Source organism: Bactrocera neohumeralis, chromosome 6 (genome assembly GCF_024586455.1).
Source record: "Bactrocera neohumeralis isolate Rockhampton chromosome 6, APGP_CSIRO_Bneo_wtdbg2-racon-allhic-juicebox.fasta_v2, whole genome shotgun sequence".
NCBI classification, from domain to species: domain Eukaryota; kingdom Metazoa; phylum Arthropoda; class Insecta; order Diptera; family Tephritidae; genus Bactrocera; species Bactrocera neohumeralis.
The window spans coordinates 2,374,937-2,397,015 of NC_065923.1; the positions used below are offsets into that span (position 1 = coordinate 2,374,937).

General features: G+C 36.2%; 1 protein-coding gene across 1 annotated transcript in view; it reads left to right on the forward strand.

The window, feature by feature from the left end:
* The first annotated feature begins 1,191 nt into the window (after positions 1–1,191).
* LOC126762493 (ammonium transporter Rh type B-B) overlaps positions 1,192–22,079 on the forward strand; it is a 33,403-nt gene continuing 12,515 nt past the window's right edge. Inside the window, exons 1-4 of the mRNA XM_050479275.1 lie at positions 1,192–2,069; positions 7,384–7,552; positions 10,694–10,859; positions 12,155–12,416. Of these exons, the coding sequence (XP_050335232.1) occupies positions 1,910–2,069; positions 7,384–7,552; positions 10,694–10,859; positions 12,155–12,416 (757 nt within the window). The 5' untranslated portion in view covers positions 1,192–1,909. The remainder of the gene's footprint in view (positions 2,070–7,383; positions 7,553–10,693; positions 10,860–12,154; positions 12,417–22,079) is intronic.

Consider the following 22,079-nt stretch of genomic DNA (forward strand, 5'->3'; position numbering starts at 1 on the left):
ATCCGTTTATGCTATAACAAATGCTCTCGTTGACTTTATTATAATTTCGGTTCAGCCGAAGTTAACTTTTTTCTTTTTTTTCTGTTAGTATTTGTGTTCTTTAATAATAAAAATATATGTATATATACTGTCACCACGTGATTGAGATTTCAATTTATTTACATAAGTATTCACCAACCTGAATACTTTGCACGCCACTATGGTAATGCCATTAAACTGTATTTTACATTTAAAAGCATATACATATGTACCATATACATATGTATGTGTATGTGCGGATAACTTTTGCGCATCTCAACCTCATTTCGATGTCATGTAATTTGCTTATACAACAATTAGGTTAAATTTTTTATGCGCAGTATGTATGTATGGCTCTTACTGACATTGTCTGCTAATTTCGGCATAAATACTTAATGCACAACAACAAAATTGAAATCAATTGTTCTAGCGCATTAAAGTACATATGTAAGTGAGTCGCAATAATTGAAATAAAGATGTGCAAGCAACTGACCGCCTGACGGCAGGTAACGCTACTTAAACTGTACTTAAAATTTTTGCTTTGATTTATTTCAAAGTCAAGTATCGTTTGTCATTAATGAGACATCAAACCGGCGAACATGTGTTCTTGCTTATATATATGTATATTGTATGTACGGCATTCGAAAGTAATTATAGCCGTAAATAATTGAAGAGAAATTCAAGTACTTTGCAAGTATATGTAAATATTTACAAAATACGTTCGCTGGAACAAAAATCTACTCAGTGCAACAACGCTTGTGCTATAAAAACGCAACGCTACAGACAAAGGCACTCACACTTGCGATAAAGTATAAGCTGTTAAATGAAATAAAATCAGTTTATATGCGTATTTTTTACTACAAAAACAAACAAACAGACAGACGAACTCTATCGCACATTTATCGCGCCGAATCGCCCGTCGAGATCGGAATTCCGCTGCTACTGGTGCCACCGACGACACTGCTGCCATTCCAGGCTTTGAGCGCTGCCATCAGCGCCACCCCCACCAACCACACACACACACTCCCATACAAACGCGCGCTTACAATAGCCACATCTCTCACAAGGGGCTATCTAACGCGCCGCCTGTCGCTGCGCGGTGGCCGGCGGATCACAAATCAGTCAGCGGCAGCGTCAAATTTCGCACAAACGCGCCAGTTGAATAACACACGACTAAATTGCTCAAACATTCCCCGGCAGTTGGGCGAAGCGAACACACACGCCAGCCAGCTCAAATAAGCATACAATAAATAGACTGCGCGCAAAAGTTTCCAACGAAAAGGAAGTGATACTCGTCGAGCGCTTAGGGTGCAGTTGCAAGCGCGCACACCGTGAATTTGTGCGAAAATTCGTGAATTAAAAGAAAATCGAAAACAGCTCGCGCGTAAGTGTGAAACGCGTGTGAAACGTGAACGAAAGTTTTGAGCAAATTTAATATTTTTGGCGTTTTAACTAGCGCGTTTGTTGTTATTGTATTCTCCGCATCAATACAGCTTGTGTGAAACTGTTATAAGACACGCGCGAAACTTTCAACTCGAGCGACAAGCGCATTGAACCGTTAAACCGACATTTTCGCCGTACATCCTGGGCGCATATCCTTTCCGAGCTGCGTGTGTGTGTGTGCGTTTGCCGCTGCTAATGCTGCTACTTAGCACAACCATCTCATATTGAGCTGACAATTTCGTGGCAAAGCTGTGCGCAAATAAATTCCTTCACGTGCATTTACAGTTGCTACACACACGTATATAAATACAGCAACAGCGCATCCGTCGACGACGCGCTTAAATAAGTGCGGCGCCCCTGCTTGTGACGTGCTACCCCTCTGCTACGCAGTGCAATTGCCTGGATTCAAATTCTTTTGCTGCTTTTGGTGTACATCCGCTGTGACAAGATGCATTCGCCTGCCACCAAAGTGACTGGATTCATTGTCCTGATGATTGTGCAAATAATTCTACTTGCACTCTTCTGGCTGTTCGTGCGTTATGGCGATGAAGCTTTGCCCCTCGCTGAAGGCGAAGAATTAGGCGAACCTCACGTTTCCAAATATCCGCGTGAGTATCTTGACAAAGTGTATTTTCTCAATGGAATTTAGCCTAGTTGTAAGTGTGCTGTAAGTGAAAGGCGTTAACAAAGCCTGCTGTAAGCGAAGTTAAGAGTGAAGAAAGTATGTATTTGCCAGCAGAGAATGAAGATCAATATTTATTTTTAGTTTTGGTATGAACGTGCTCATATGCCTTACCTTTTAGATTTGCTTTTATTGCCGAATCGATTGTTAAGTCGCCAGTCACAAGTAAAGCACTTTCGTAACGACCTTTATCTGGCGAGGTTAAGGTGTTGAATGTTAACTACAATTGAAAAAGAAGCTGTATGTAACTGTCTAATAGCGATTGTCACTAATAAATAAGATTCAAGAAAGGAATTTTAGAATATTATTTGTTTTATCAAATTCTTCCCAATGACCCTCATAACATTTCTATTTTAACTTGCGAAATTTGAAGCGTGTTCGCATATTTTCCAGTTCCAGTGCTATCAAAGTGCATCTTTAAATAACTGGATAATTTTTAGAAGAAAATATAATAAGTTAGCTAAGTATTATACCTAAATAATAGCAAAACAAATATATATAGATATTTACTCTTTCTGGAAAAAATTTCTCTACATCAAATTTTTATAAATTTAAATGAATTATGTTACGGAGAGTAACTCCACACACTCTTCTTCTCCTTAAAGATAAAAAAAAGAGATTTCCCACAAAATATTTTCAAAAACGAAGTCACTGCAAGTCTTTGGCGTTCTTCTTCTTCTATGAGTAGACCTACAATAGTTTCAACTATGTTGGTACCGAATTGAACTCTTTCAGAGCTGGAGACTGTTTTTAGAAGAAACCATGGGGTTCGAATTCGCTGAAAGTTTTGATTTTTCCTGTTTCCGAAAGGAAAGGATAAAATAATTGTTTAAATGCATTGACTCTTAAGAAGCCGATTTCGAAGATTATAATCAAAATTAGAAATGCTATTAGTTAATAGAAAATATTTTGTCTTGATCTATTAAATACAAAGAACCCGAATTACTGTTATAATCATTGACAATTGATATCGATATCGCATTTAAATAGATTTTTTCATTCGATAAGTATTATGACGGATTATATTAGATTTATTTGGATGTGTGTTATTTTAATGAATAGTTAGAAAGGTTCTTTCCTCGTCAAAGTGTGACTCTACTTTTTATTTATTCTAACCATTTTAAATACTAAGAGAATACATCCCAGTTGTATACGATCGCAGACCAAAGTAATCGCTTAAGCCTCATTACAAACTCTGTTATCTCTGTTACAAACTCTGAAAATATATATATTATATAAAGAAAAAAAGACAATTTTATTCTGCTGCGTTCTAAGCCTGAGTGAAGCTGGGTACATAAAGGGCTCAGAACAGAGACACTTAGAAATTCTCTATTCTCTCAACTGCCTTCCTGAAGATCACAACGTCGCAGAAGCTACTCATGGCGTGGATGGGGACGAGTCGCTGAAGAAAATGCACAGTGTCCTTTTTCACGGAAAGGTTTAAGGCGGAGTTTTCTCTAAGAAGCTCTTAGTCAATCTTACCTTTAGGCTGTTTTTCAGGCATAAGTGACTGCTATTAAGGTGGCAGTGAACGAACCGCTATGAAGTGCAGCCTCTTTTTTGTAGGATAACAACCTCTCCAACAGGTGAATACTCACGCTAAATCGCTAACTGTGCGTTCAAAGCCAGTCCAGGAGTACCTGTTCTCACTGGGAGTAGCATCAAGCTACGTCATCATCAGGCTCGTTTTAGTCACAGCAAAATCACTGGCAACTACAAAGCCAATGAGTTAGCCAGAGGGGTACTGTCCAAATGAGATCCCTGTTAGGATCGACCTCAAAGATGTTGTAATTGATAATACCTTCGTAGATGAATAACAGTGTTATTTGGTTCTCGAAAACCCCGACATAAAAAACCAAAATTCATTGATTTAATTCCGGCGCGCACCAAAGGCATGAGCCAGAAAACCTGTCGATTGACATGTGTTGATGGAACTGCAAATTAAGGGCAGTAAATTAGTAATAAGTCACAAATACACAAAAGTTGAAAATAGTGACTGTGTATCTTTATGTACATATGTATGGTATCACGCTTAGTAGCGGCGCGCAGTAGAAATCAGAAATAATTTATAAGAACTGATAGTAATAGATTCTATAACTCAATATTTCTGATATGATATACGTTTTTCAGCGCGTACTTAAGTATATGGAATTAGTAATTATGTTATCAAGAAATATTTTCAAAGCTAACGCCGATATTCGGTTTTTAAGCTAAATAAGTTAAACAATATTAAATAACAATAAAATGTATTAAGTTCAACAAAACCTCACAGTTCTACATCTTATTTCACCAACTTTAAAATTGTAAGTCACGAGTTTCTGAGCAAATATGCTAATAGCGTGTTAATCTTCTATTAACAGTTCAAAAGTATTTGCATATCTATCAGCAAAATGCATGGCTAATAACGGCATAATACGAAAATCTATTTGCTTACTGCGTCGTAAAGTGATTTTTAATAATTTGCAATATAAACATTACATATGTAAGTATGTATTAAGTGTGTATATGTGTGGGTGCCATAAACAACTGAGCGCTTATCACAACGGTGCGAACATTTCTCCAGCCGTCAAAGCAGCAAAGCTTCAACTACAAAAAATTTGATAAATGTACGTACATTCGCAAATGCATACTTGTATGTGTGAATATGTGTGTGCATGTACATGCATGTAATTTAGACACTTGTACGTATCATTGGCACCCTTAGGCTGAAAAACTTTGACGTTTCCCATATGTTGGGATACAAGTTGTCAATCAAAATTTCTGCGCAATAAAATGACACAATCAAAATAAAAACAGCAACAAAAGCAATGCTGGCGGGAATCACACTTTTGCATACTTAGCGAAAGCACAATGATATACATAGTTATATACACACAAGGAGCAGAATTTGCAACACTTTAATTGCTGATTGTATCGCTGTACGCTGTACGTTGTCTCTAGAAATGAAAAATTGATGTGGCTGCGATTTGATGCTGAAATTTGAATTTCTTTTTAATAGCTGTTTAGCTTAACAGATACTTGCTTGTGAAAGTTATACGCAAACTGGAAATATATGGCATACATATACAGGTACAATATTCAGAATATTACATTCATTGAGTTACTCATACGCCATGGGGGGCATAAAAGCAAACCATGAGCTAAAATTGGTTTTTAATATTTTTGTAAATACCTTATTGACATACACAAATATGTAAATTTAAGTTAATTTTAAAAACAAAATTTCGCTACACATACATAGCTATATCTAATTTTCTCGGGATTAGGTGCCGGCTTAGTGAAAACGTTTTGTACATAATTAGAAGGTCTTACCGAATTAGGGAGCATAAGCAGTGTGACACCCCAAACAAGCAATTGTTTTAAATCTAAAGGGTATATTTATTAATATTTTACAATACACGGTAAATTTTTTGGAGAAAAAAAATTAAATAAGTCAGGAACACCGACGAAGGCAAAATACCAAAAGTTATTGCCCATACAATGACCTATGGTCGACAAAAAACCAAAAATGACTTCGTTTAAAAAAGTTGAATTTTAAAAGATATTTTACTCAATTTTTAAAGGTAAGCTCATGTCTACTGAAATATCAAATAAAAATCAATCTTTTGGACTGTTTCGAACAGGAAAGACCTAACTAATTGTAGAAAAAAATATATTTTATTATATATATTTTTAAAAAATATTAATTATTTATGTAATATCCCTAGCAATGCAAGAAAATATGTATGTAAAAAACTAGATTTTACATGTTTGAAAATGCTTTTTATACTTGTTTCAACACACATATGAACAAGTATTAAATTTCGCAGCTTTTGTGCGTCAAGCCTATTAAAGTCTCCATAATGTTGTATTAACGCGAAAACAATGGATAAGCCAATTGAACAGTAGACGGGGTGTTATGGTTGCAAATGAATAGTTTAGGCTGAGGCGTAAGTGTAACTGGAAAATGCTTTACAGTTATGTGCTAACAACATACCAGCAAGAACATCGAAAGAGGTTCTCTGTTGCCTTTTTAAGCAGAAAAATTTTCGCCGACCGTCTAAATATCATGAAATTTGTTTTCCAAAGCTCTGATCTTTCATGACTAAAGGATTTTTCGTCGAAACTAATTTTTATGCCAAAGTAGGAGATCAAAAATAGAGAGCACTTCACAAGCACTAAATATATCCAGTAGGTCTTTGAGTACTTAAATTTCGCTAAAGGTAATGAATATACATTAATAAGCTCCCTAGCGGGTTAAAATACAAGCATTTATATATTTGACTATGCACACCAGCAAACACTCATACATACCATACTATTGTAAGCCTTACAGATATGTGTGTGTGCATGTGCGCTTGCAGGGAGTTTATGGTTTATTTACAGTAAATTATTGAGAGCTTCACGCACACATTTAGTACATCCACCAACGCAAACGCGAGCACCCTGGATTTCTCACACTCCCACAGATGAGCCAGATAAGCCCCGCCATTAATCTTAATACAATTGGCTTTTGGCAGTGCAATTGCAACAGCCTAATTGAAGCAATTAGATGAAATTAATATGCATGGCATAAATACATACATACATACGCTTATACTGACATGCATTCACACACACACATATACTATATGGACACACACGCATAGAATATGCGTATTTGCATATATGTATGTATGTATGACTTTGTGCGTGTGCGAAAGAATTTTTTTACTTAACAGCGGACTTATGGCGATTATGATAAATACATATAGTTAAACATGTAAATATGTATGTATGTGTGTATGTGCGAGTTGTTGCTTGTTTATCTGCATGGCTTCAACATCAATTATAAAGCGATAAATTCGCTTAATAGACTGATGACAGAGTGAGAATGAGTGGCTCTGTGCCATTTTTAATTACTCTAACAAAGCCATTAATTGGATTTGACTCTACAGCCCTGTACATATATACCGTACACATATATGTACGTCCATAAATATATTATAATTATGTTCAATTATCATGTAAGCAGTTCCAAACTATGTACGTACATACATATATCTATGCGGGCTCATGTGATTATATTATTGAAGTAATAAAAAGAATTAAATTAATTAATGAAGTATACAGCGCAAAAACGTAGCAAAAATAAGTTAAATATTTGTGGAGAAAATTAAGCGAATTCCATTTACTATGCGCAACTTACTTATTGCTAATATCTAAAAATGTTCAAAATCTTAGTATTTTTTACTTAAACATACATTCTTCTTTTTTTATAGATTTCCAAGATGTTCAGGTAATGATCTACATTGGCTTCGGCTTCTTGATGACCTTCTTACGCAAGTATGGCTACAGCGCGACCGGTTATACGCTATTTTTGGCAGCACTGGTCGTACAGTGGTCAATTTTGGTCAAGGGATTCTTTCATATGGAAGATGGAAAAATAAGGTAAAAATACAAATAAATATATCACCAGATATTAGAATATATTTACGTAATAAATAATAAAGAAAAATATTATAAAAAGATTTAGCAAAGTACAATTTTGAACCAGAAAAGTGTTGAAAACATATTCAAATAGGTATTTATAGTAATTTAGGTACAAAAACAAATACCAAGAAATATTTTTGACCTTACAAAAAATATTTAAATAAGCCCGAAAATAAAATTATCTAAAGCATTGGCTACTAAGTTGGTAAAAGCTCTAAACGCTGGATTTCCAAGCTCAACTATTATTTGTATTTACTGGAAATTTCGCCAAGACTATCGTGATTTTATATTTTTATGTCGTTCTTCCTGCTTCGATGAGCTACAGGCGATAGAACACTTCCACTTTCTCTAAACATTATTGACATCGTTGTCCGCTCACACAGAGTTGACCAAAATTAGAAAATTAAATGTATGAAATAGCAATGTTGGGCGAGTACTTATTGAGCGAGCTGGTCATTAGGTCTTACACCACCTGGTACTAGGGTCTTACACCAAATATATTTGTTTTGATCTATACAACCGTGATTAAGCCAATTTTGACATACACTGGCTAGTATTAAGGAAACATTTTAATGTCAGGAAAGTAAATGAAATCCAAAGAGCAGGCTGTGCAGGCTTTACCGGAGCTCTTAAGTGAAGTCTGAAAATTGCGCTCTCCTTTTCCAGAAAGTGGCATCAATTTCCGCTATAAGAATATACGAATTAGGAAGTTCCAGTAGAAAATATTACGGATATAGCGCTATCATCAATATATTCTCCCAAGGTTATCTTAGATTTCAATAGCCACTTCCAGGGTAGGATACCTTCCAGACGAGACGAGGTTTGGTATAATCACACAAAATAAATAAAAGATTTAAATATTCATATCAGCTCACTGGCTGTATGATGTGCCGTGGACAATGAAATATTGACATGGTTCCCAAAAAAACAAAAATTAATTGGTTTTAATTGCAAACTTGAAAAAATTTCTTGTTTATGTTGAAAACTGTTACATCATGTAGGCTTTTATTTATGCCAACCGCAGGGAAAATCTCAAATGGAACAGACACAGTTTGAGATAATTATGATTGGAAAAGAAAATAACGGCATAATAACAAAGTTCAGAACAAAAGTAATTCAGCGTTGGCAGTGACCCTGCGGCTAGTTTAATAAAGAAAATAACACGAAAGAGAAATTTGCTAGAAATCTTGAGATAACATAAGCTCGGACCGTAAAAAGTGAGCTTAGCAAGCTTGACAAAGACCACCAACGAGCGTTAAGTGAAGAAAAACAAATCCTGTTATTGCGCTGCATTTGAACAGTAAATTAGAAAGGAGCAAAAACTGCTGCAGACACTGCATTTATTACCACAAAGATGTTCTTCCATACACACGCACGCACATACAAAGAGCTGTGCGGATGCAGCGTTTATTATAAAACATAAGATTCATGCACCAACACATGGATAGCTGATAAGCAAAAGTGCAGACGCAAGACAGAAAAGAATTATATTCCCTAAGACGAATCATTTAAGCGCGCCAACAATAAAAGAAATTGCATTTTTTGCTCAACACACAAAGCGGTCTTTGGTCTCCATTCACTGCGCCGTGCAATCTGTTGAATCTGCCACAACAGCTTGTGGCGAAAACAGGTGCATGTTTAGTTGTTGTTGTTGTAGCTCAGTTGTGCAGGTGTCTGGCGAGCACTTTGCCGCTGCATATCTACTTATTTTTATAAAACGCATCGTCTATCAAAGCATTCAGCGTCAGCGACGCCGCAGGCTTATAGCGACATGGTTACCATGGCCTCTCATCTCTCAACTATCACATTAATTTGCTTGTACTACTCTGCTCCATTCTCCGTGTATTCTATAACAAAAAATGCCTGCAGCCTGAAAAGCTCAACGCAGACATGAAACATGTTTTCTTTAAATATCACTATGTTTCATACCCTGAAATCGACTAACATTGCCAGTTCTAAAAGACTGCGGTTAGTAACGTGAATTTAGCAATATAGTCAGTGAATAGAAAGATTTAGGTGCGAATTTGCATATTTTTGATGCAAATAATTTTAAGATTAATCCAAAATTGAGATAATCTCTTGCTGAACTCATCATCTATGGAGATATGAGAAATTTAAGCTTAATCTTCTCTGGCAACCGTAGTATAAAGAGGTCATTCCTTCATTACGTCGGCGACATCGAACAGTACACCGGCAAGACAACGGGCACAGCAAACTTTAGACACACACTAACCACCCCCACCATCATTCACAGTGGAGCTATCAACACCTACACCGACTCCCTCCCAGCGAATGGCGTACTTGGAGTTAAATCACCACTCATAGCAGAAACAGAGCTTGAGTTTCGCCAAAGATCTAGAGTGAACCTTGCGCAACTTCGTTTTGGACAAGTCTCCTACTTATCCACAATTGACGCTGACATACCAAATTTACAAATGTTTTGCGTGCAATGAATCTTCGCTTGTTTCTAACCACTTCTCACTTGTTCAATGAATAACTCTCTTCCAACAACCCTATTCCTGTGATCCGACCAAGGTCGAAACATCATTCTGGGCCCACTGTTACATGACCTCAAGGATAACTGACTCGAACCTTATCACAAAAAAATAGATAACTGCTACAAAAAAACAGACACACCCTACATATTTTGCACTTTTTACCAAACTCTTTACTTTATATTTACCTAAATCTTTCAATTTTCTGTATGTTCGAACTTCAATGCACAAATAACTAATATTTTGTAAGATAAACTGCCACTAGTCTGGTTATTCTTTAGAGAAACTGTAAAACCCTTTCGCGTTCTTTTCGTACTCGCTTACCAAACCTTCTCCTAGTGGTAAATATAGACCAAAGAAGATGCTGTAAAAAATTTCATATTATTATAATGTTTATTTATAATAAAGTTAATAGATTTATTACTCTTATCGTATAAGAAAGTATAAATTATTACATAGCTTTCTAACTGCATCTCCGTGTTAGACGCCCGATATCTGGTTAGACTAAACTTTTGATACCTCTCGAACCAATCTACCATCGAAATCTTCAAAAACCTTTTAAACTCATTAATAAATGCACTTTTAAAAATTTTTTCTTTGACAGCTTAATTCTGGAAAACATTGTGGATGCAGATATCGCCGCCGCTGTTCCCTTGATTAGTATGGGTGCATTATTGGGACGTACAACACCGATTCAACTCTTGTTTATGGCCATAGTCGAAATAGTTTTATTCGCCGCCAATGAATATGTGGCTTTGAACATTTTCAGCGTAAGTTAAATTTTTGGAAAATTTAATTGTAACCTTTACTAAAAGCACTCTCTTTCATTAACAACGAAAAGAAAAATAAAAACAAAACACTCATTAATTATTGCCATATTGCTTAATCTGCAACACCTTAAATTCAGTCTTTCTCGGTCGACGCTATACATATGTATGTACATAAAAACAAAAACCTTTACACAGAGTATGTGTTTTAAATCCGCTTAACTAAACACCCTAGAAGTAGCACTGAAGTATATTCATATTATATAATACAAAATTGCGCGTAAAAAGTGGAAGCATCCCAGCAAGAAATTGAGTGAATATGAGTTGACATGGAGTGTCAGTGACTTGATTTTTTGATAGTTTTGATGTCCAGTTGCTCCGATCGGAACAACTTGTTTGGAGATTCCTCTCAAATTTCCTAAAGATATCTCGTAAAAAAGTTTTCCCTACAAGAAATTGATAACCCGTGCATGATATAAAAGGTATGAAATAAATATTATCAAATAGGTTCAAAAAGTTCCACTTCGAGTGCAGCCATATATAGATTTAAAAGTTTTAATGCTTTCAGTACTTAAATCAATTGCAGTTATAAGCTCAGTAGAGCACTAAAGTCTTTAAATGCTAACAATATGATACTACTTTTAAGGACTTCAGACTATATTACAAATACTTATCATTTTTTACATTATAAGCTCTTTATTTACAGTGTTATAGAAAGAAAAGAGTACGTGGCCTTGGCTTTTTTTGACAAACAAAACTTTTAACTTCAATTTAGTTCATATCTTTATCTAGTAGTCAAAATACTTACGAACTAAGTCGGCATTAATGTTATAGCAGATTTTTGATCTAATTATCCCCTTTGTACTCAAAACATTCGGTTTTGATTAGAAAATAGCATTCTGTTTGAAAAAGCCAATCCAACTGTAAGTGTCAAATTTCTTGCTGGGTAACTAAATGACTGTAATTGCGTGCACCTAAGGGATATTCCAGTACAAAAACATTTCCATATTTTTTTCTTACGTTGTATATGTACTTGTATGTAGAGTCGGAGCATGGTTCGTTGAAACTCAACTAAAGCCCTTTTCAAAAGCTTTTTGCAGCACAAAGCTGACGAACAGCTGCTACTTACAAAAAGAAACTGCAACTTTTTATTCATTTTTCGCATTATGCAGCTGCCTTTGCTCAGTGTTTGTAAGGATTTTTCGTTGCTTTTGTTGGTATTTTTTATTTTCGCAAAACTGTAGCTATACCTTATAATTTTATTTTCATTCATTGCTTGCTCCCCCTTATACCCGCAGGCCTGTGATGTTGGTGGTTCAATAACGGTGCACGCCTTTGGTGCATACTTCGGTCTGGCGGTGAGTCTAATGCTGCGCCCCGGCAAGGAACAAAATGCGGCTGGCAAATACGAAGGAGCCAATTACACGTCGGACATCTTTGCCATGATCGGCACATTGTTCCTGTATGTGTATTGGCCGAGCTTTAATTCGGTGTTGGCCGACGGCAACGCCCGGGAGCGTGCCATACTCAACACGTATTTATCATTAGCAGCGGCAACAGGTAAGCACGTACCACACACACACACACTTGCACGCATATACACAGAAATATACGCACCCTCGCACAAAAGCACCTGGATGTGTAAGCGGTCTGCGAACAATGCAATGCAAGCAGGCAACAAGGATCATGAACGCAAACAGGAACAATGGCAGGAGTACTTGTGTTCACACTTACGCTTGAGCGCATTAAAGCAAAGTTAATGCTGCTTGCCTACACACAGTACATACATACATATTCACACACACACACATGCATAATTGGAACGGATTCGTACGGGGCTTTAAGCTTGAATACATACATTTACAGTTAGAAGTATAGCATTTGTACGAACACCTGTTGTTGAACGATTCTAATGCTTGCAGGCGTAGATTCTGCAATACACTCAAGCATTATATTGGCCTAATACACTTGCATTTGATCAGGCAACAAGTGTTTGCTTTGAGACATTGTCAGTTCCTTTGCGAACTTATGATGGTTTTATTTGTACCGTTGCATGTATAAATATGTACATATATTTATACATACAGATTTGTAAACTATAAATCATATTTAGATAGATATGGAGTTATATATAATATACAAATGTATATGAATGATTATAATAACGAAAAGAATTAAATTCTGAGCTACCGTCTGTCCATTTATCTTTCCGTCTGTCTGGTGCAAGCGATGATTTGAATAAAAATGTAGCTATTGTAATGAAACTTAGTACTTAGAACCCAAGGGGGGCCGGTATTTTGAGATTCACGGAATCGGTCTATTGCCACTCCCAAGAAATTCTGTTTATTGGAAACCACAAATTATGATGAAAAACAGTAATTTGATTCAGAGTTTTGCAGTTAGGAGCGCACTTCTGATGCAAAAGTGAGTGTGGCCCATCCTCTAATAGGTTTAATATGCATATCTCACAAACTGTGAAAATGGGTGAAATCAGATGATAACCACGCCCACTCCTTATATAATAGATATGCTGCTAAAAGCTTCATAACTCAACAAATAAAAGGCTGCGAAAGATTAAATTTTGCACTCGAGCTGAAAAATGCTTTGTCTCAAGAACTACTTGACCAATATCAACCAAATTAGTTGCATATCTTCATTTCGAAATTGCTACTCTACAGTGTAAATTTTGAACTACTGACGTTATCGAAATAAGGCTTTGTACACAAAGTGTATTCAACATATGCCATCTCATGTTGTGTCGAAATCGAGCTATAACTATAAGTCGCCAAATACCGTAAATGTGGTGTCTATGACTCACCTTTTACCGAAAATATTAGTCACTGGATGTACTTTTTTGAATGGCAGAAAACATCATTTTCTGGAAAAAATATGTCGTGATGTCAAAAAGGGCCACGCATACCTCGTACAAAGATTTCCGAATTTCATGTTGACTTTATACATAATATATATATCGGTCTGAATGTGAGATATCATTAAAAATTAAGAGACCGTCCCTCTCTAATTAGAGTATAGCCAAAAGTGGATTAATCGGGTCAATTCCTTCCCTATTCCCACTATATCATATATAAATATTTTCAAACAGAAATCTTAGGTAGTTTTTCCAAAGTCAGCGAGCATCTTTGTCTTACATGTCCTGATACTAAAAATAAAAATAAACCTAATATAGGCATATCAAACTATTTGTTGGCTTTATAACGTATATCTATACCTGTATATACAATATTAATAACGAATAATATTGGTTACACTATCATTTGATTGAGGCTATGGCTTTGAGGCGCTGAATTTGAAACTCCTCAAATAAAGTTTCTTAAGCTCAAAGAGCAATGATCTGAAGTTTTAAACCAAAATGGGCGCCAGATTAACACTAAAAGTTTTATTTACCATAGACCATTGATTATTTATACCAGGGGTGCCCAACATTTTCTCCTGGAAGTCAAATAGAAGTCCACATGTCCATACAAGAAAAACAAAGTCAAACTTACATTACGAGGCACTTTAAATAATTCCATATTTGAAATATTTCTAATTTATTTTAAAACTAGCTGACCCCGCAGCCGTTGTCCTTCGTGAAATTATGTGTTTTGAAATGCAAAAAAGTTGAAATTATATTGTGTCGAAAGTGATTTATTTTCGTACATTTTTTTAATGTAGCGCAACTTAATAAACATAATTTTTTGATTTCTGTTCTGGTGCGTAAATATACAGAGAAGATGGGTTTCCAACTCGTCAACACGCGACATATATCAGGCCGTGTGAAAAACATAGCATTTCCCTATTTCCTTGTGTCCTGTTGATTGTCACCATTCACAATACGCAATGACTTAAATGAAATTGAACCGCGAGACACACAACAGTCGGAAAACTTTCATGAATTGCAAAAGTAAATATCCTACAAAGCGTTTTATTGCAGTTCACATATCGACCCATTTGATACTGCTGATCTCATATCGTTCAAGGCCAATAACCGCTATGTTGCTTTCTTTGGTGACGTACTTCCAAACGTATTTGATCGATTTCACTAATCTACAATATTCAACTCATGTCAATATGAGTTTTGAATGTGAATTAGACAAAAGTGGCGAATATGGTACGATCCATATGTTTTCAACTTCGATGTGTTGTTAACGTCGATATTCACGCCTCTAAATGCTAAATGTTCTGCCATTGTCGTCTGGTGAGCGACGCCGATACAGTGAATATCCATCATTTCCCATTTCCGTTTCCGAAAGAAAAGCACATGAGTAGTGTTTCGTGCATTTATTGTCAGACATACAAACCAAAGTGGGATTGTAAGGTTCCCAAAGTCCATGAACCATATTGGTTTTCACCACTTCGTATAATTCTGGATCTATCTCTGAATCAGGAATTTCCGCTGAAATGATTTCATCAATTTGATCTGGTGTAATCACCATCCGCATCCAAAGAAGAATGTGTGCGTACGGCAACACGCAACAGAATACATTCAGCATCTAACAGCACCATATATACCATAGGTTGCTTCAAGATAAAGACCGTCAAACATCGCAGCTATTGTTTAAAAAGTCGTGCTGTGATATCGTTACTATCGCTAGCTGATTGACCGCGATCCATAATTCCGCACGTATGTCATCGCATTTTGGGAGTACTTCTTGCCTTTCCTTGGGCTGCCATACTTTGATGGCAAAAATAACGCCGACAAATATTAGCGCGACCTCTTCGTGGCTTCGTAACAAATTTGAATCAGTAATTGATCACTTCGTCTGAAACACACATAAAGTTTTCGCTGAATAATTTTCAATAATTTTTCCTTTGGATAGCCGGAATAAAAAAGCAAGCGACCGCAATTGAACGATTCAAATAATTTACAAATCAAAATATTGAAAAACAAAACAAACGAAAATTGAAAAAAAAGTGTATGGAAAATGTTACTTTTTGGAATTGTCCAATTTTCCGACTTCTCCTCATGAAAAGTATAAGGAATTTGTTTCTAAACCTTTCCCGAAAAATTTCATCAACCGTTCTCTTAGTGTTACTAACAAACAAACATTCATTTTTATATATGTACATATGTATGTATGTACATACATATATGTATATATCGTTTGTATAGGGAAAAGAAAAAGGCTGTTTTTAGGGGTTTTCCGGAAATTATTCGAATTTTTCTCGCCGTAAAAACCATCTTTGAACTTCAACGAACATTTAAGAAAAAGAATTGGCCAAATTGGTACAGGCGTTATTGAGTTATGAGCGTACATACATTTTGGCGATTCGTTTTTATTTACATATGTATGTACATATGTATATACATACATAGATAACATTTAAAATTTTTTATTTTCACATTGTTGTTTTTCAATATGTCTGCATAGACCTTTTTTAATAAGAACACAAAAAATACTGCCGTTTACCGAAATTTGATATCCCACACTGGCAAATATACCCATAATTACTTTGAAAAGTGTCCACTCGCACAAATATATGTACATATGTGTATGTGTTGCTAGAGTTATTGGACATATATACCCATACATATGTATAGTCATAGAAATGTTTGCCGGTAGGTGGCTGTAATAACACTTGTTGGCTATTTGAGGTAGACGAATTTATACGCATGTGTTGCGCCGCTGATCACGCGACAAAATTTCGTATTCCACTCACGAACTAATTAAATGTCAAACACTAGCCTTAACACATTTCGAAAATTATTTTAAACACGTTCAAAAAGCACATATGTACTCGTACATACAACGGCAGCAATAAATACAACAACTACAGCAACGCGCACACATACTCGCGCAAGTCGCATGGGTGGCATATTTAAGGACGGACTTTATTGCGTATTTTGTCAAACAAAGTTGCTCGTAGTCACCTAATAACTAAACTTGTGTACATGCCAACAACAACAAAAGAACCGTGGCGACGAGAGGAGGGCAAAAAGTAGAGAGCACACTAGATTGCTAACAGTTAACAACGCCAACAACAACAATATGCCTCAGCCATAGCGGGAAAACTAGAGAAGGAAGTGGAAATTGTGTTGCTAGAAGCAGGTAAACAGCAGCAGTTTGCAGAATTGCTGTAGGCAGCCTTGCGGATAAGGTGGCAACACAGTTTCCAATGAATGAATTAGCCGTCACAAGCGTAGGCGACACTAACAGTACATAAAATATGGCAAATATGAAATTAAATGCTTACGCAATAACTGTGAAAACCAAAAGTTGTTACAAGAACAATTTAAAAATCGCAAAAATAATTTCAACTATATTACAATTATCCGATTTAAATGGCTAAACTAGCGAATACAGCATTAGTTAGTAATTAATTAATAAATTAATTTGTGCAAGGCAAGAGGAGCATCTACTGTGCAGGAGGAAGAGGTTAGGTCAGTTCAATTCATTTCTTGAGTAATAAGAAAGAGGACTTTGCTAGTAGCGGTTCCACAACATTTAACGTAAACTCTTCTAATATAACATCATTCTTTTTCATATTCAAAGCTGAACATAAAGAACATGGGTACTAGAAACGAGTGGCTTCTTCTTTTATCAGGTACAAAGTCTTCTTTGTCAGGCTAATTAGAGTGCTGTCCGAAATATGTCATTCCGAAGCTTAAATAAAAGTCCAATTGCTATTTTAATGCACTATTTCCTGCCCCTGTTTTCATTTTCGGTTATACGATGTTCCAAATCGATGTTCGATATAGGGTTATATATATAAAAATGTTAAGGATGAGACGAGTTTAAACCCGAGTGACTGTCTGCCTGTCCGTCAGTCCGTTCGTACCAGCTTGGTGCACATCTTCCTTGGTGAAGAAGTAACTCCGTTTAAAAGTTTTACAACTTTTAAGATAACAAACAGCTCCTATGAGCAAATATTTTTTAATACAATCGGTAACTCAGATAACATACCCAAAAACAATTTTAAGTAGATACAATTACAACAACAAACAATATGTGAGGTATTTACATCACAACAAATTATATATATTTATTCGCATGTTGAAACGCCCACACACATTCGCACAGATTACATTTCCTATTTACCCTAACTATTTGTTATTTTTGTTGTAGTTTTTATTTTGTTTTCGGCCATTCACTTGAGCCCTTGTCGCTAGTGTAATTAAAGTTAGGCCAAGTTCGGTTGTATTGGGCATTAGGGAAGTATTACCATGGAAGCCAGCCGACATGTTGTACACCATGTAGCACTTGTGTTTTGCCCGAACCCAAGACAATAATGCAACTGTGCGGCTGCCATTCAATGAGGCTGCTATATCCACAATATCTACGTTAGCTTGCCAGCACAGCTGTTGCACTATTTATAAAGCGCATAGCTATGACCACGCACACACACACACAGACACATGCTTATTGCTGTTGCTGCCATTTTGTTGCGCAAAAACATTTTATGGTCCAAATGACACCGGCGGCGGTGTTAATTTAAACTGTTTACTGTTACTCATACGCCCCGGTGCCCATACGCAGCGTACTAAACGCCGAAACACACACGCAAAACGCAGGCAAATGCAAATATATGTGCAGTAATATGTATACAAGTGTATACGTTGCAACAACATCTCACTTCGGAGAGCAGGTGGTTCAAGAATATTGTAAACATTTATAGTAACTATTAGAAAAATCTTATTTAATTGATTTTTAAGCTAAAATATTGCACAAAAATGCCAACACAGTCACTGCCTCTATAAAGTATTTGTTCTTGTAGTTGCCGTTGTAGTTGTAGCAGTATACAATTTCTAAGCTGGGTGTTAGAGCAACAAGCTTTTCGTAACTGCACGACGCTGCCATTTTGTGCTTAACGGTACAACACACACGGTAATGCTGCAACATAATGTGCCATAATTTTTTGGTAACACCAAGCCAACAACCATAATTACACGCTGCACACGAGCAGCCACCACATAAACTAATAGTTAATAGTGCTAACAACCAGCCAGCAGGCAAGCAACCTAAAGCACCAAAGTCGAACTCACCAAAAATTTGCAATGATATGACATTGACAACAGTCCTGTTGCTGCCACTGATAGAAAGGGGAGAAGGGACATGGTATACCGCAGCACCTACATACATACATATATATATGTATATTCATTATGCAAGTATTTACATTACAGTGCATGTAATTTGGGTTGTTACAGTAACAGCACTTCGGCAAATGGCTGAACTTCTGCCTGGCACCCCATATGTTACACGTCAACGCTGATTGTTTTTGTGCATTTACACTTGCGGTACGATAACTTTTATGACCATCTGTATAAGCTGGCACTTTAGTAGCAAAAACAAGTAACAACACGTTGCTAATGCGTTGTGGTGAAATTGAAATCACGGCATTTTCGTAAATGCCTATGTGTTTGCTTTCAATTATTTGAGGTTATGGCGTCGAGATTTTGTTTATAATAATAGCATTTTGCGTTCGCTAGCCACCCTAAATGAGTCAGCCTGTATCTTCGCGTCAAATTGCGGGGTTTTGATTTTTAAGTGGTAATGGCTGCAAAACTAGCCAACTTGAAGCTAGAAACCTAACCAAATTCAAGCGAGTTGGACGCAAAAAATTAAAATAGGGCTATAAAGTATTAGCTCTAACCTATAGGTTGCTGATGTTAATTGAAGTCATTGGTTCACACTGCTTTCAAAACTGCTTCGTACTAATTCGGAACTATAAAAACTGGTGAAAAGGGACTAAATTTTGAATTCACTCTCTTTGTGAAGTTTTTTACATATATAGAATAAATATTTATATGAACATTATTATGAAAACATTACTTTTATAGAAATAAATTTCTCTGCTGAATAAAAATACTCCTGATCTCTCCTTCGTCAACTGGTATCATCCTTTCCATATTAAAGCCAAGAATTTTATCAGAATTTTTCGACTTACTGAATACCCCGATGTGGAAATAAACCACTACCGATGAATGCATTGAACGGGATATTAGCAAATCTAATATTATTAAACAGACATACATATGTGACCCCGCACATAGAAACCCGGCTAGTGTGTCAAAACAGGATTTTTCACGAGAGGCGTTGAAAGATGTGAAGCACGTGTTCTCTCTCCCTCTTCCTCCTTGTTCGTTACTATGTTAGCAGATTAGCACAATGAAGCCGTCTGAGTGTTGTCATGGTAATCGAACGCTCATTGTTTTGGCTGTCGCCTTCTGTTGTTGCTGTTCGCCGATAATCGACATTTTGACAAACTAGCCGGGTTTCTATGTGCGAGGTCACATATCTCTACTATAAGGATAATATCCCTGACACCATTTCGAATTCTATAATATTCATTTATGAACGTAATCTCATCCCTAGCAGAAACCTTCTTCAAAATAGTATCATCATTTGTACTAAATTATCTATTTAGCAGCGAGACCTTGCCAAATTTAATATCTCTTATTGTTTCATCAACTGCCCAGAAAAAGAGACGACCAATTCTTGGTTAAAATTTAGGGCTGTTCCCAATGTGCGTTTGCAGAAGAAGATCTTTATGGTAGTACAAATTGTAGAAAGCAATTTGTCCCACACATAATTATCACTTGTTGAGCTTGGTACAGAGGCACAAAAAATAGTTGGGCATCAATGCAACTACCACGGTATAAGCTTTATATTATTACGTTTTGTTGTGCGACATCTCTTCTAACTGAATTTGTATGCATCTACATATACATAGTATATAATATATCTGTTCATAGTTACAACAAGTAAGGAAGGGCTAAGTTCGGGTGTCACCGAACATTTTATACTCTCGCATGGTAAAGTGATAATCGAGATTTCATTATCCGTCATTTAAATATTTTTCAAATACCGTATTTTTGTAAAGTTTTATTCCGCTATCATCATTGGTTCCTAATGTTTATACTCGTATTATACAGATCTGCCATTTCTTCCGTAAAATTTAGTGTTTCTGACGTTTTTTATTAGTCGGTTAACGCACTTTTAGTGATTTTCAACATAACCTTTGTATGGGAGGTGGGCGTGGTTATTATCCGATTTCTTCCATTTTTGAACTATGTATGGAAATGCCTGAAAAAACCGGCTCTGTAGTGTTTGGTTGACATAGCTATAGTAGTTTCCGAGATATGTACAAAAAACTTAGTAGGGGGCGGGGCCACGCCCACTTTTCCAAAACAATTGCGTCCAAATATGCCCCTCCCTAATGCGATCCTTTGTGCCAAATTTCACTTTAATATCTTTATTTATGGCTTAGTTATGACACTTTATAGGTTTTCGGTTTCCGCCATTTTGTGGGCGTGGCAGTGGGCCGATTTTGCCCATCTTCGAACTTAACCTTCTTATGGAGCCAAGGAATACGTGTACCAAGTTTCATCATGATATCTCAATTTTTACTCAAGTTACAGCTTGCACGGGCGGACGGACAGACGGACGGACAGACGGACGGACGGACAGACAGACATCCGGATTTCGACTCTACTCGTCGCCCTGATCACTTTGGTATATATAACCCTATATCTGACTCTTTTAGTTTTAGGACTTACAAACAACCGTTATGTGAACAAAACTATAATACTCTCGTTAGCAACATTGTTGCGAGAGTATAAAAATAAGCTTTACGTTTGAATAGTATAATACATATTTGTGTAGCTTTGCGTGTTGCTCAGTAACAATAAATCATAATGTCATCATTAGCCGCTTTAAGCTGATGGATTCGTGTGACAGTGATAACAGCGGTCTATTCATGTCGAAGCTTAACTACGACAATTGTACGCATCTACTTATGTATACAGCAAGCAGTGAACAATGAATGCAAATGTTACCGAGGATTACAGTTAAATATAATAATTATAGTAACACAATAATTTGATGCGTTTGTCTACGACAGGTGTTGGGCCCATTTGCAGTAGTCATTTTTGGAAATTCGGAGCAATTCCAGTTATTTCGAGATCTTGTTCTTTATTTTAATTTAAGTTCTACAAAAATATATTAAAACTCTATAAACAGGGTACACCACTTGTTTCTTGTGCTTTATGTGAGGTTAACAAGATTTAAACTAGAATCTAGAGTAGAAATTTATATTAACGACTAGTCGAAAGCTTCATAAAGACTCACAAATACATTAGAGATAATATTAAATCACGAGATAAATTTACTCGGAAATGTCTGGGTATGAGCTATTGGCGATTGACGTCCGAATTCAAGGAAAGAACTCATTTATTTGGCAGTCAGATCTCCATACAGTTGGAAAAAGAAAAAGTACATC